Raw genomic sequence first — 11,098 nt, 5'->3', positions numbered from 1 at the left:
GAAACCCGCCAACAGTCACATGCGAGCTCGGGAAGAGTTGTGGTGCCTCCACTTGTTCTATGCCTCTTCCGCCGACCTCTCGTCGTTGAAATATCTGATCACTTCATTTTCGAGTATCTCGGGGTTTTAGAACTTTGTATCAAAGAGGCCACCGGAGTCTCTTGTTGATGTTTTACTCGAACAGATCCCTACGATCTCAGATCGTACATCCATTTGATTTTGACACTCTCAAGATGACCCGTCAGCGGTGACCACGCTCCAAATGTTTACCTGGCCACGTCATTTGGACCCACCAGTCATACGCATTTTTTTAGGGGATCATACGCATGCTGATACAGTACGAGATACGCATCTTGTGTAGCGTTCGGCCTCTGTTTCCCCTCCCTTTTTGCAGCTGTCACCGGCGGCTACTCTACTCTCCCCGCATGGCGTCGCCTCCTCCGCCGGCTCCCGCCGCCGCGGCCGCCCACAGCGTGTTCGTCTACGGCACCCTGATGGCGGAGGAGGTCGTGCGCGTCCTCCTCGGCCGCGTCCCGCCGTCCTCCCCCGCGCTCCTCCCCAACCAGTACGTGCGCGCGTGCGCCCTCCGCTCCACTCCTCCCGGTGTTCGTCCTGTGTTCCCCCTCTCCATCTGCGCCCCCTGTCGCTCTTCTCACGTTGCTTTTGTCGCAGCCAGAGGCTCAGCATCAGGGGCCGCGTCTACCCGGCGATCCTGCCCGTCGACGGCAGCAAAGTCTCCGGGAAGGTGCGCGCAATCCCACACACATCGCGTATGCCTGGTGTTAATTTTCTTAGTTTGGCCGGTGCAAGTTAAGATGTGAGAAATGGCGAGTACTGTCAGTATGGGACGGTTGAAGTGCAGAACGAGTGACAATCTGTTCTTGTGTCTGTGCTGCAGGTTTGGAAGGGGATCACTGACAGGGAGCTCGATGTGCTGGACATCTTTGAGGATGAGGAGTATGTCAGGGAAACTGTTGGTATCTCGCTGACCGTAAGTCCATTCGCCGGCCTAGGTCTCTGCTCCAGTCGATGGTAGCCGGATTCATGCCGAACCGCAAAATTCAGTGGGATGTTCAGTTGAAATCAGTTATCCTGATACCCTTTTTAATGATTGAGCCCTCTGTTTGGAGGGGGAAAAAGCATGATTTTCGTTTTTGTCTTTAAGCATGCAGATATTACTGCTATCAACTGGTTTTGTTCTATCGTGAAAGATCACTTTTCGTTTGGCACCTTAGAGAGCAATTCTTCACTAGACTGTTCCACGGAAACAGGATTGAGTACTTTGGGTTTGCAGGATTCGGCGGACACGATGGTCGCCTACGCATACATATGGGGGAATGTGGATGATCCTGACCTCTATGGTGAATGGGATTTTGATGTGAGTATTTCCCTTCATGCTAATCTTGAGCATTTTTTGTATAGTGAATTAAAGGCAGACAAACACCGCCGCTATCTGACTCAGCGCATGCACCAATCTGATGATGCTATGAGAAGGCAAAGCTGTTGCAGCATATGTTTATCAAATTACACGTATAATGCTACTATTTGTTAAACAGTCTCCATTTGCTCAGCTGATACGAATTCTGATACGAAGAATAACATCACTAATTTACCGTGCTTGATTTAATGAAGTTCTGAGTATGCCACTATGTGCTGCTCACCGGTATATGCTGTTTGGCAATGTCTTGCTCTCTTCGGTTTTCTGGGACATGTTTCCGTAGATCCATTCAAGCACTGACCTGTATACTATGTTGTATCTGTAGGAATGGAAGAAAGTGCATCTGAAGGACTATCTCACAATGACACAAGATTTCAAGGAGGAACTGGAACAGCTTGAATCTGAGACACATGATTGAAGCTTGCCAATCATTCTTCCAGAAGGATTAATTCGCCAATTTATTGTATGTGCTTTGTTCAACCAGCTCTAATGTGAATTGTAAATAAGATATTCATCGGATTGCCATCAACCTAGCAAAAAATAAAATAGTTTTCATATTTTGTGACCATAGACTCGAGGTGTTCAAGTCTATGTTTTTTCTGTGCTTTTTGGATCCGTCAATACTGCTTGAGACACTTGCATGTGAAACAAATTAAACTTGAATTTGTTTTGCGTAAGTTGTACTAGCCCTTTTGCCTGTTTTTGCCATGTGCTGTCATGTTAAAATATTGCCTATGGTATATACCTATCAGTCACACTCTTCATCCCTCTTGATCAATGAACAGTTAACAAGTTCTGTCATAAAATTCAGCCAAAATAAGGGGTAGAGAAAGTCGTACCTACGAAAAACATGTGTAAGAGGAAGTCCTGGCAATAACCAACAAAACTCATCACATTTCCAGTGCCATGAAAGGCCGACAGGTCCATTTGTGGGATTTAGAACCAAATTTCATATGGGTGTTTGATAAGACCAAACAGTAGAACTACATGTAAGCTTGTTATCGCAGTTTCAATTTTTTTTACTAAACCTAGCAGTTTCTATTTAGGGATGGTGACCTTGACAAGGGTCCAGTACAAATGTTCTTCCCAAGAACATACTATCTTCAGATTTGCCTAACTGTCTCAGGTCTCTAACAACTCTGGGAAAGTTTTCAGTTCTCATCCCTACTACTCGTTTAAACTGATATAACTACATATATATCCAAAAGAAAACCTAATCTGAGGAGCATTTTCCCTCACAGCTATAAGCTGACGCATCTACACTACATTCTTCACTGCATTTCTTTTGCAGCTTTGATGATGGCTGTAGTACACATGAATCCATAATGGTGAAGACAAATAGTGAATACAACTAACCAAGATGTTAACATGACAACTATGTGAATGCGCCTCTAAGTCATGTCATTCGAATTGGTCATAGGGGCCGATGGAAGGGTTCCCGGAGTTCTGCTCGTAACGAGGCTTCCAAGTATTCCCTCCATCTGAGCTGCTGCAAGCCTGGTTGGGCAGGACATTGCTCCCTAAATCACCATCCAGACTCATCTTCTGCACTTCTTGAGGGGACAGGATCCTAATGCACTTCACACAATTCACAAACTCCCTGCATCATCCATATGAAAAAAATTAGGGCAAGCGATGGATAGAATCTCTCACCGTGAACATTCATGTGCACATCCTATATGCATCAACACAAACTTAGATGTATGAAAAGAGGATAGTGGTACCAAACACAGTCTATTCCAGTTTTTTCTTCCCGTATTTATGTTTCAGTTATGTCAGCATCCTGGATTGATCCTGTTTCACATTTCTAAAGATTTCTACATGTGTCTTTTTGACCAACTTTATTTGGTTCAGACCAGGAAGTTTAGAAATTCACTTAAACACAGGCAGAAAGACAGATGGACTTACTCCCATGGGTCATCGCCGAGAAGTAGGACGTCGTCCTCATGATCTGTGTAGACTAGCTTCCAACCTATTCTCTGTCGGTCTTCAAGTTGCCCCTCTATACCAAACATGCGGGCCAAAGCTTGGTTCAGTTCTCCATATCCAGAGAACCTACCGATGTCAATGGACCGGCCTACAGCTCCACGCTTGTACACCTACAAGACACAGTTTAAGCTAAGATACAGGGGAAGCATACAACAAGGAAAGCATACTAATGAGCATGGCCATACGAGGGCCGGCATTTCCAACTGACCCTTCAACAAGCTTTTAGAGCTCTATGTGCCTATGTGTGACCATCTTCTCATCCACTACACATAGAAGTGTTGTCTTACAACATATATCTCATGCAATCAGTTCTTATCTGAACCATCAACCACCATTTCGAACATTACTACATACAGAATGTAAAATTTTATCTTGGTAAAAAAACTGTAACTTTGCTAAACTATAATTGTTGTTGGTGCATTCCTTTCTTAAAACTTTTTTAAAGGCAATTGCAATGACATTATTTTATAACTAGCTGCTGGATCATAACTTAGTTTTGAGATGGTCATGTTCTTAAAATATCTCAGTGGAGTAATTTTACTATTTGGTAATATAGGCACCACACAACATATACTGCCTTAAAAATCGACTTTCAATAGGATAAGCACATAACAGAAAAAGGAAAACCTTGGTGAATGTACGCATCCTCTGTGGTGGAGCAGCAGGAGGCCAAGAACTTCTGTTCATTAAGGCACCATCATTAATTGCAGAATCAATGGAATTAAAAGCCATATCTGATTGACCAAATGACTGTGAAACCATGGAGGTTGATATCTCTTGACGGGCATCCTTTTGCATCTGGTAGTTGTTCTCATCATCAGTTGAGAAATGATTCTGATACTTCACAGAATCAAGTGCATTTTCCAACAAGCCTTCTGTTTCCATAGGAAACCCTAATGGGCCATCATTGTTCATCCCAAAGAGGGCACTGTTACTAGGATCCACACCTTGAATTTCTACATCAGGAAGTTCATCTTTGAACATCTGGTGCTGGTTGAAGTTAGAAGTGGCGAAACCTTGATGCAGAAGTCCATCTGTTTGTGAAGGCCATAATGAAGTTGCTGACGAAGCTGTTTCCAGGTTGTCTGTTGGCAGTGCATTGTTCATAAAATTTTGAAGGCCGGACACAATATTTGGTAATTTCGAGGTGATCGCACTTGACTTAACACCATTGTTTAACTTTGGCAATTCCTTGGTCGTTACTGGAGTTACTGATACAGCTTCAATGGGGGTCAGAATTGACATCTGAGCAATAGAGTGTGGCACCTTCTCTGTGCTGGTTTTGCAATGATCATTCCTGCCAATGGTTGGCTGCGCAAGATGGTTGCCATTAGCTGTGGAAGGGGATGTCGAACAAGAAGGTATTTCCTCTGTAACAGCAGATTGTGCAGCACCAGGAACTATCATAGCGTTACCAGTTTTTGGGATCACACTGGTAGAAGAGATCTGTGCAAAGGCAGCTTCTGACACATATGTAGGTGCAACCTGTTTCTGTGAAGGCTTCTGCTGTTGCTGCTGTTGCTGCTCTTGCTGAATGGGCGGTGGCAGTTGTGTTGTCTGCAATGAAGAAGTTCTACAGTCCTGTTGGGGCATCACTTGTTGCTGGGCAAGCGAATGCGAATTCGACAACTGCTGTTGCATGTCCACAAGAAAATTTTGCTGCTCTTGGATTATTGGTAATCGTGAGAGTGTAACTGCGGATTGTGACATCAGTGACTGCTGCTGTAGTTTCTGTAACAGCTGCAAGTGGAGTTCCTGATCAGACAATTGTGTTTGCTGACTTGCCAGATTAGCTAGTTGCCCAGGCAGCTTATTTAGCTGCTGCTGCTGCTGTAACTGTTGGTGAAGTAAAAGCTGTTGCTGCTGCATTTGCAAATTTTGGTCCTGCAGTTGATGAGACTGAAGCAGGTGCTGGCCACTGGCCCCATGCTGGTTTTGAGTTGGTGATGGTGGTGGTTGTTTTTGTTGCTGTTGTTGCTGCATCTGATTCTGGAGAATTACTTGTGCCTGGACAATATTAGTTTGAGCCTGGGCCTGGCTTAGGGGAATTGCTTGGATACTGGACTGCTGTTGCCTCTGCTGATCTTGCTTCTGATCTTGGTGATTTCTGATGGCACTTAGTTGATTCAACGGAAGTGCTGCATTTGACAAATCATTAATAGGTTTCATTTGCTGATGGAGTTTGGGAGGATTAAACTGCATGCTATTCTGTTGTAGTAGATGGTTCTGCATATATAACTGCCTTGCAAGATCGGCAGCGCCAATATTTTGCATCGCAGGGTTACTCGCTGATCGGAGGTACTCGGACTGCATGGCTGTGCTAGCTAATGAGGAGCTCTGCTGCCGGTTCATGTTCATCCACTGAACTAAACTCAGGCCAGGCATTGTAGCGCTCTGGGTTTGAGGGTCCTTTATGCATACCTCCTCACCAAGCCAAGGCATTGCTCTCTTCATAAGACTTTCCATCTCCAACGACTCATCATCTGTTAATTCAAATTTAGAAGAGCACGAAGCATGCAAATCATCAGACATGATATGGTAATATGGTTAGCATTCTCCAATTTTAAGAACAGTGGCATCCGTTTACTGACACATTTCAGTTCAATCTACTGTTTGCAAGACAACCTAGTTGATTATCTGTTGGTATGTTAAGATATGCAGACAAGTTATCTGTATGGCACGTAAACTACGGTAGAACCTATATTCACATGCTTCTTTTGATGCACTTTATGTGCTGGAAGACAAAGAAACATAGTAATTCTCTTCCAGAAAAGAAGATAAAAAGTACCAGAAGCAGTCAATAACCATTCCACCAAGTAGTCTTTATGTATCTTTGCAGCTAAGATCTTTACGCTCATATATACAGTTAACATAATGATTTGAAGAAATTCACCGTCTTTTTTTACTGCAAGAATTCACTGTCTTTGTTATACTTATACCAGACTTACCTAATTGCCTGGGGCGCTTCACACCAAAGAATGGCTGGGGACATATGAAAAAAGGAGCAGCAAGCGGTTCAATCTCCCAGATTGAAACTCTGTTCCTTCTTTCTCCTGCAGCCGACTCGTCCCACCCAACCTATCAGAGAAAATCAAATCAGTGAATCAGAAAGACAAATGGAGAAAGAATAACACAGTGAAAGAGCTGCAATTAGGATGGTGCTTGTAAATCCAACCTGTAAGCTGCGCCACTGGGAGTTTTTCCATCTCACTGGATCTAGATCACTTATTCCAGTTATCGTACCCATGTACCTGAAAAGTATTAGATATGTCAGCACTACTTGGAGCTTCAGAGGTAAGAGTTTGTATGGGTAACTTGACATACCGTCTTGTCCCTAGTTCCTCCGTCTCGCACATCATGCGGAAGCGCATCCCTAAAGAGATCTGATTACTGTACATTGCCTTCTGGTATTTGGCAAATGGGATAACAAATTCAGTAGGACTGGCCCTGAAAGTCCACAGTTCAAAACATAGTTATTGAACTAATGATAGCTACTGACGCTACGTAGAAACTTTTAGGTAATTAGCATGGTTATTGAAACTAATACCGCAGATTTAGAAGCTCACCTAGGGTTATAAAATATGGTAAATGGGCTGGTGTTGGCAGAAGCATGTGCAGCTGCGGCAAGGACCCCTATGTGCATACTGTCGCTTGAAAGTACCGAAGATGATATGTTCGTGGGCTGTCGGTTAGCGCGCCTGATTCCCAGTAGAAGTTGCTGCTTTTCATCTCTGGAGTGTAGCAAATAAAACAAAATGTGGCATTACATTTCCAGCTCTGTCCTCTATTTCAAATAATCTGCTGCTAAAATTGGAACTCTAGGATGAACCGACGTATGCTTTCTGAAGATGGACGGAAGCATGGGCATTTACCTAACAAATATGACAGAATCACCAGCAAATAGCTTCTTGCCACTCACAAAGAGGCTCCAACCAGTGGTAAGTAAATGTCTTTTAGGCTGACCTGGTTATTACCAAGCACAATAATATTAGCTAAACTCGAATCATACTCAGTTATTGCAGCAGAAGGAAGCTCTACTCAATTTTGACTACATTTTCTGTACCCCGAAATATATGACGGAATGTCCACACATTGTCATGTATATCCCTGGCCTGCAACTCTTGGCACGGAGGCTGCAACGAGAAATCCTACAGAACAGAGTAACGAAATTAAGATGGCACCATGATACTGGTACATGAGTTTTTGTCGTGGAAAAGACCTGGAAATCTGATGCCTGCTTACCAGGGAAGGGAATATCTTCTCCGCGGCACGGCGAGGCACGGAGAAGCCTCCGTGCGTGCTCGTATCGCTAGCGGTGAGCGTCTTGCAGAAGAACTCCATCTGTGGCCTCGCTTGTCTTAGCGCAAGCTCTGACAGCTGCAACGCCTCTTTTGCATACTGATAAAAACACATGATCAGGAGCAACATAGGGATTAAAGCATTGGAAACACGCAGAGAAATTCTTGGGGAAAACCTGCAGAATTCAGATGCTTACTGTATTCACTGGCTGAAGAGTCATCTGCGCATACACCTCGTCAGTATCTGGGTCTGCCTGAAAAATCAAGAGACAACATCTTTCAGAGCTTGCAATCGCGGGCGCGTCGTGTTGAACAGTATGGGAAACAAGGCTGTTAGATTACTTGCAAAGTGACGCTGTGCAGAAGACATATCAACTTTGAGGGAAGGTTGGGGTAGCTCGGCACATGCGCTTCGACATCCTTTTGCATAGAAGCTGCAACCTGAACCAGACACCAAGTCCAAGTAAGTTTCTTTTTCTATTTTGAAGATAAAGATGAGTGACTATTTTTATTGAATAAAGATGCAACACGGCGTTTTCATCAATACAAAAAAAACCAGCATTTTTTAAATTATGAAGCGATTGATAGAAAGAAAAGCATTCAGGCGGCTAAACCAAGTACCAGGTATTTTGGACAAGGGTTTTCCAAAAACAAATCCAGCTGTTTTCTGTACACGTAAGCACTGTTATCCTCCCAATCATACATTGCTAAAACTTTCCGTTGTAAAACATGAATTATCTCATGGAATGATTGAGGAAGTACAAGCATTCAAACATGCTTCCCTTTTTATACACCAACTTTCTGCGGCTTCCCTAAAAAATTAGGAGAAAAGTAATTTTGAAGTGCAGAAAGTGCAGCCTCATGAGTGAACTCCTTTTAGATGAACTCTGCATGCCATAGGTACACTGCTAAAATGTTCCCCCCACATATCATCATGGGCGACACAGCCGAATGTCCCACATACATTAAAAAAACATATTTTTCTTGCTGAACTTTTTAAAAGGGGAGCACAGTTGCAGAATTAGGGATTGATCTTTTACAGAATCTGTCAAGAACACCATAGCAATAGCATAGCAGCTGAAAATCTTTCTGAAAGCAGGCAGGCTGTTTTGGCAGTGCAGAATCAGTGGAAGGTGCAGCAGAAATCAGGACCATAAATGCAAACAATACGAAGCTATACATGGATGCATGTTGCATGTACTACCAAACTTGATAGCAAGAAAACAGTGCTCCTATACTCTACAAGACACCAAAAGCCAACAGAAGGAAAGGAAGGAAGTAGGCCCAAAGGGAGGCTCCCAACCACTCCTCCAATAACCCAAGAATACTACTGGCTTGAGAAAGCAATTAGTAGCAAGCAAGTAGTATAGCCCTCCAATCACAACTACTGAAAATGCAACATATCCATGATAGCATCTGTTTTTCTTTTAAGAAGGCCATATTATGAACCCTCTTGAACTTCAAAGGATTCTCTCATGGTAGATTAAACATCAAAAAGTAAAAATGAAAACCAAACGCTTACTCTAAAAGAAGTATAGAGCAGGGAATCGATTTAGTTGGCTAGAAGCGCAAAAAGGAGGGAAGATTATCATTCAAGAACAGAACCATGGGGAGCATAGAACGAGCACTGCGCAAATGGCACTGGCGAACAGATAGGTCTCACTCACACACCTGCTCGCTGTGGCCTTGGGGGAAGTAGACGACGAGGCTGCCCACCGGCGGCAGCGACACCAGCGGCCCCGCGCAGGCGTGCCACAGCTCCCCGTTGATCGCCGGCGCCTTGCGCTCCCCTGCGCCCACCGCCGCGTCAGCGACCAAGAAAAGGAGAGACCCCTCCTTCCTTTTCCAGCTGTACCACCTCCGCCTCGTCGAAGCGCGGGGAGGGGCCGGAGAAATGCGCGAAAAGCAAGAAAGAAGTGACAAGTACCTTCGCATGGAGCCGACGCCGCGACGGCGGAGCTCGCCGGCGACTGCGCCATGGCCGCCTCTTCACACGCGGAAGCTTGCTAGCTTCGGTGGCTCCCGCGCATGAGTCACAGAGGACCACGCGCGGCGCCGAGTTTCTTTTTCGCTGTATGGGTCCCGGACACCGGCAGGCCGGCCGGCCGGGCTCTTCCGCAAAGCTGCCGTGCCCCAGCGAGCGGCGGCGGCGGCGGCTCCGTCCCGACAAGCTAGACCAGAAGCAGCAGCAACACGGAGACCAAGGACCCCGTCTAGTCCTACTACTACTAGAGAGAGAGGGAGGGGTGAGAGTTGCGAGCTGCTGCCGCTGAGGCAGGCCTCTGGGCTTTGCTGTCGCTGGTTGGTGCGTCGTGTGTGCTGCTGCCTGTCGGGAGTTAAAACCGAGACGCTTCTTCTGTCTCTCTCTCCCCTCTTTCTTTTTTATACTCCTACTCCGTTTTAGTGAAGTGAGGCTCGAGGGGGGAATCGCACTGGAGGGAGGGAGCTCCGAGCTCATCTTCGCTTGCGGCTTTTCGGGGCCATTTCGTGCCTTTTCTAGTGTTTCAGGAATTATCCCTTCTTTTCAGAAAAGGGGCAATAATACTAACCCCCATTTGTGGGATTTTTTATTCAAAGGGTTTCTAAAGGAATCTTAATGTATCGGAAAATTTTCATCCACTCGAACCTCATGCGAAGAATTCTACGGCATATCATGTGAACTAAAACCACGACAATAATTTTGGAACGGACGAGTGGTAGCATTGAAGATGACATGCCACTATATTTTTGTGTTTTTATATTCCTGTGTTTTACAAATTATACGAATCAAAGAAGCCAAAAAGAAGGAAAAAATTCTGCATGACTGGCATTATGAGAGACCGGTTAGTGAAAAAGGAATAAATATTTTTGGTGCGCGTGTAAACAGAAAAACCAGTCTTGCTAGCTCTTTTTCGAGAAAACTTCCGACCTATTTATCTTTCATTATGACAGTATATAATAAAAAAATACATCTAGATTCATACACTACCTAGTGACGACTACAAGCATTGAAGCGAGTCGAGGGCGCGCTGCCGTCATCGCCCCTCCATCACCGAAGCCGAGCATAACTTGTTGTAGTAGACAGTCGGGAAATCGTCGTGCTAAGGCCTCATAAGACCAGCGCACCAGATCGTCGCCGTTGAAGAGTAGCGTGGAACAGAAGTATCCAACCTGAAGATACACGAACATAGACGAACTACGACAAGATCCGAGCAAATCCACCAAGGACAGATCCGTCGGAGACGCACCTCTACACGCCCACCGACGATGCTAGACGCATCATCAGGACGGGTGCTAGGCGAGAAGCCTTATTCCATTTTCAGGGAGTCATCGCCGTCTCGTCTTCCTGAGCATGACACAAACCCTAACAAAAACTCGAAGAAACATGTAAAAA

General features: G+C 44.9%; 2 protein-coding genes across 3 annotated transcripts; one reads left to right on the top strand and one right to left on the bottom strand.

Annotated features, from left to right (window-relative positions):
• Window positions 1-311: 311 nt before the first annotated feature.
• Window positions 312-2,008, top strand: LOC125513899 (AIG2-like protein D). 2 transcript variants are annotated; one of them, XM_048679109.2, is made up of 5 exons: window positions 312-565; window positions 673-745; window positions 899-991; window positions 1,295-1,378; window positions 1,764-2,008. In XM_048679109.2, exons 1-5 carry the CDS (start codon window positions 327-329, stop codon window positions 1,854-1,856), a joined length of 582 nt encoding a protein of 193 aa, XP_048535066.2. In that variant the 5' UTR covers window positions 312-326; the 3' UTR covers window positions 1,857-2,008. The 2 variants fall into 2 exon arrangements, with proteins under 2 accessions (XP_048535066.2, XP_087382884.1); XM_087526758.1 differs by having other exon boundaries at window positions 312-605; window positions 677-745.
• Window positions 2,009-2,576: 568 nt separating this feature from the next.
• LOC125513898 (auxin response factor 5) lies at window positions 2,577-10,086 on the bottom strand. Its single transcript, XM_048679107.2, has 14 exons — window positions 9,653-10,086; window positions 9,397-9,515; window positions 8,068-8,166; window positions 7,923-7,979; window positions 7,670-7,825; window positions 7,491-7,575; window positions 7,300-7,390; window positions 6,994-7,158; window positions 6,752-6,874; window positions 6,603-6,678; window positions 6,376-6,505; window positions 4,055-5,910; window positions 3,347-3,537; window positions 2,577-3,038 (listed from the first exon to the last, which is right to left on the bottom strand). Exons 1-14 carry the CDS (start codon window positions 9,702-9,704, stop codon window positions 2,840-2,842), a joined length of 3,399 nt encoding a protein of 1,132 aa, XP_048535064.1. The 5' UTR covers window positions 9,705-10,086; the 3' UTR covers window positions 2,577-2,839.
• Window positions 10,087-11,098: the final 1,012 nt, after the last annotated feature.

The sequence above is a fragment of the Triticum urartu genome, chromosome 6A (assembly GCF_056163025.1).
Source record: "Triticum urartu cultivar PI428250 chromosome 6A, HENAU_Tu73, whole genome shotgun sequence".
In the NCBI taxonomy this organism is placed as follows: domain Eukaryota; kingdom Viridiplantae; phylum Streptophyta; class Magnoliopsida; order Poales; family Poaceae; genus Triticum; species Triticum urartu.
The sequence above is the reverse complement of the archived record's forward strand: the minus strand, read 5'-3'. Positions and strand labels throughout refer to the sequence as shown.

Excerpts from the sequence above, each read along its gene's own strand:
- LOC125513899 (XM_087526758.1), top strand. The coding sequence starts at position 327 with ATGCTGATACAGTACGAGATACGCATCTTGTGTAGCGTTCGGCCTCTG. Across the intron at positions 606-676 it reads TCCGCTCCACTCCTCCCGGT|AGGCTCAGCATCAGGGGCCG; the intron begins GTTCGTCCTGTG and ends TGTCGCAGCCAG. Across the intron at positions 746-898 it reads GCAGCAAAGTCTCCGGGAAG|GTTTGGAAGGGGATCACTGA; the intron begins GTGCGCGCAATC and ends TCTGTGCTGCAG.
- LOC125513898 (XM_048679107.2), bottom strand. The coding sequence starts at position 9,704 with ATGGCGCAGTCGCCGGCGAGCTCCGCCGTCGCGGCGTCGGCTCCATGC. Across the intron at positions 7,159-7,299 it reads GATTCTGTCATATTTGTTAG|AGATGAAAAGCAGCAACTTC; the intron begins GTAAATGCCCAT and ends GCTACACTCCAG. Across the intron at positions 3,538-4,054 it reads GGATGCGTACATTCACCAAG|GTGTACAAGCGTGGAGCTGT; the intron begins GTTTTCCTTTTT and ends TGTGTCTTGTAG.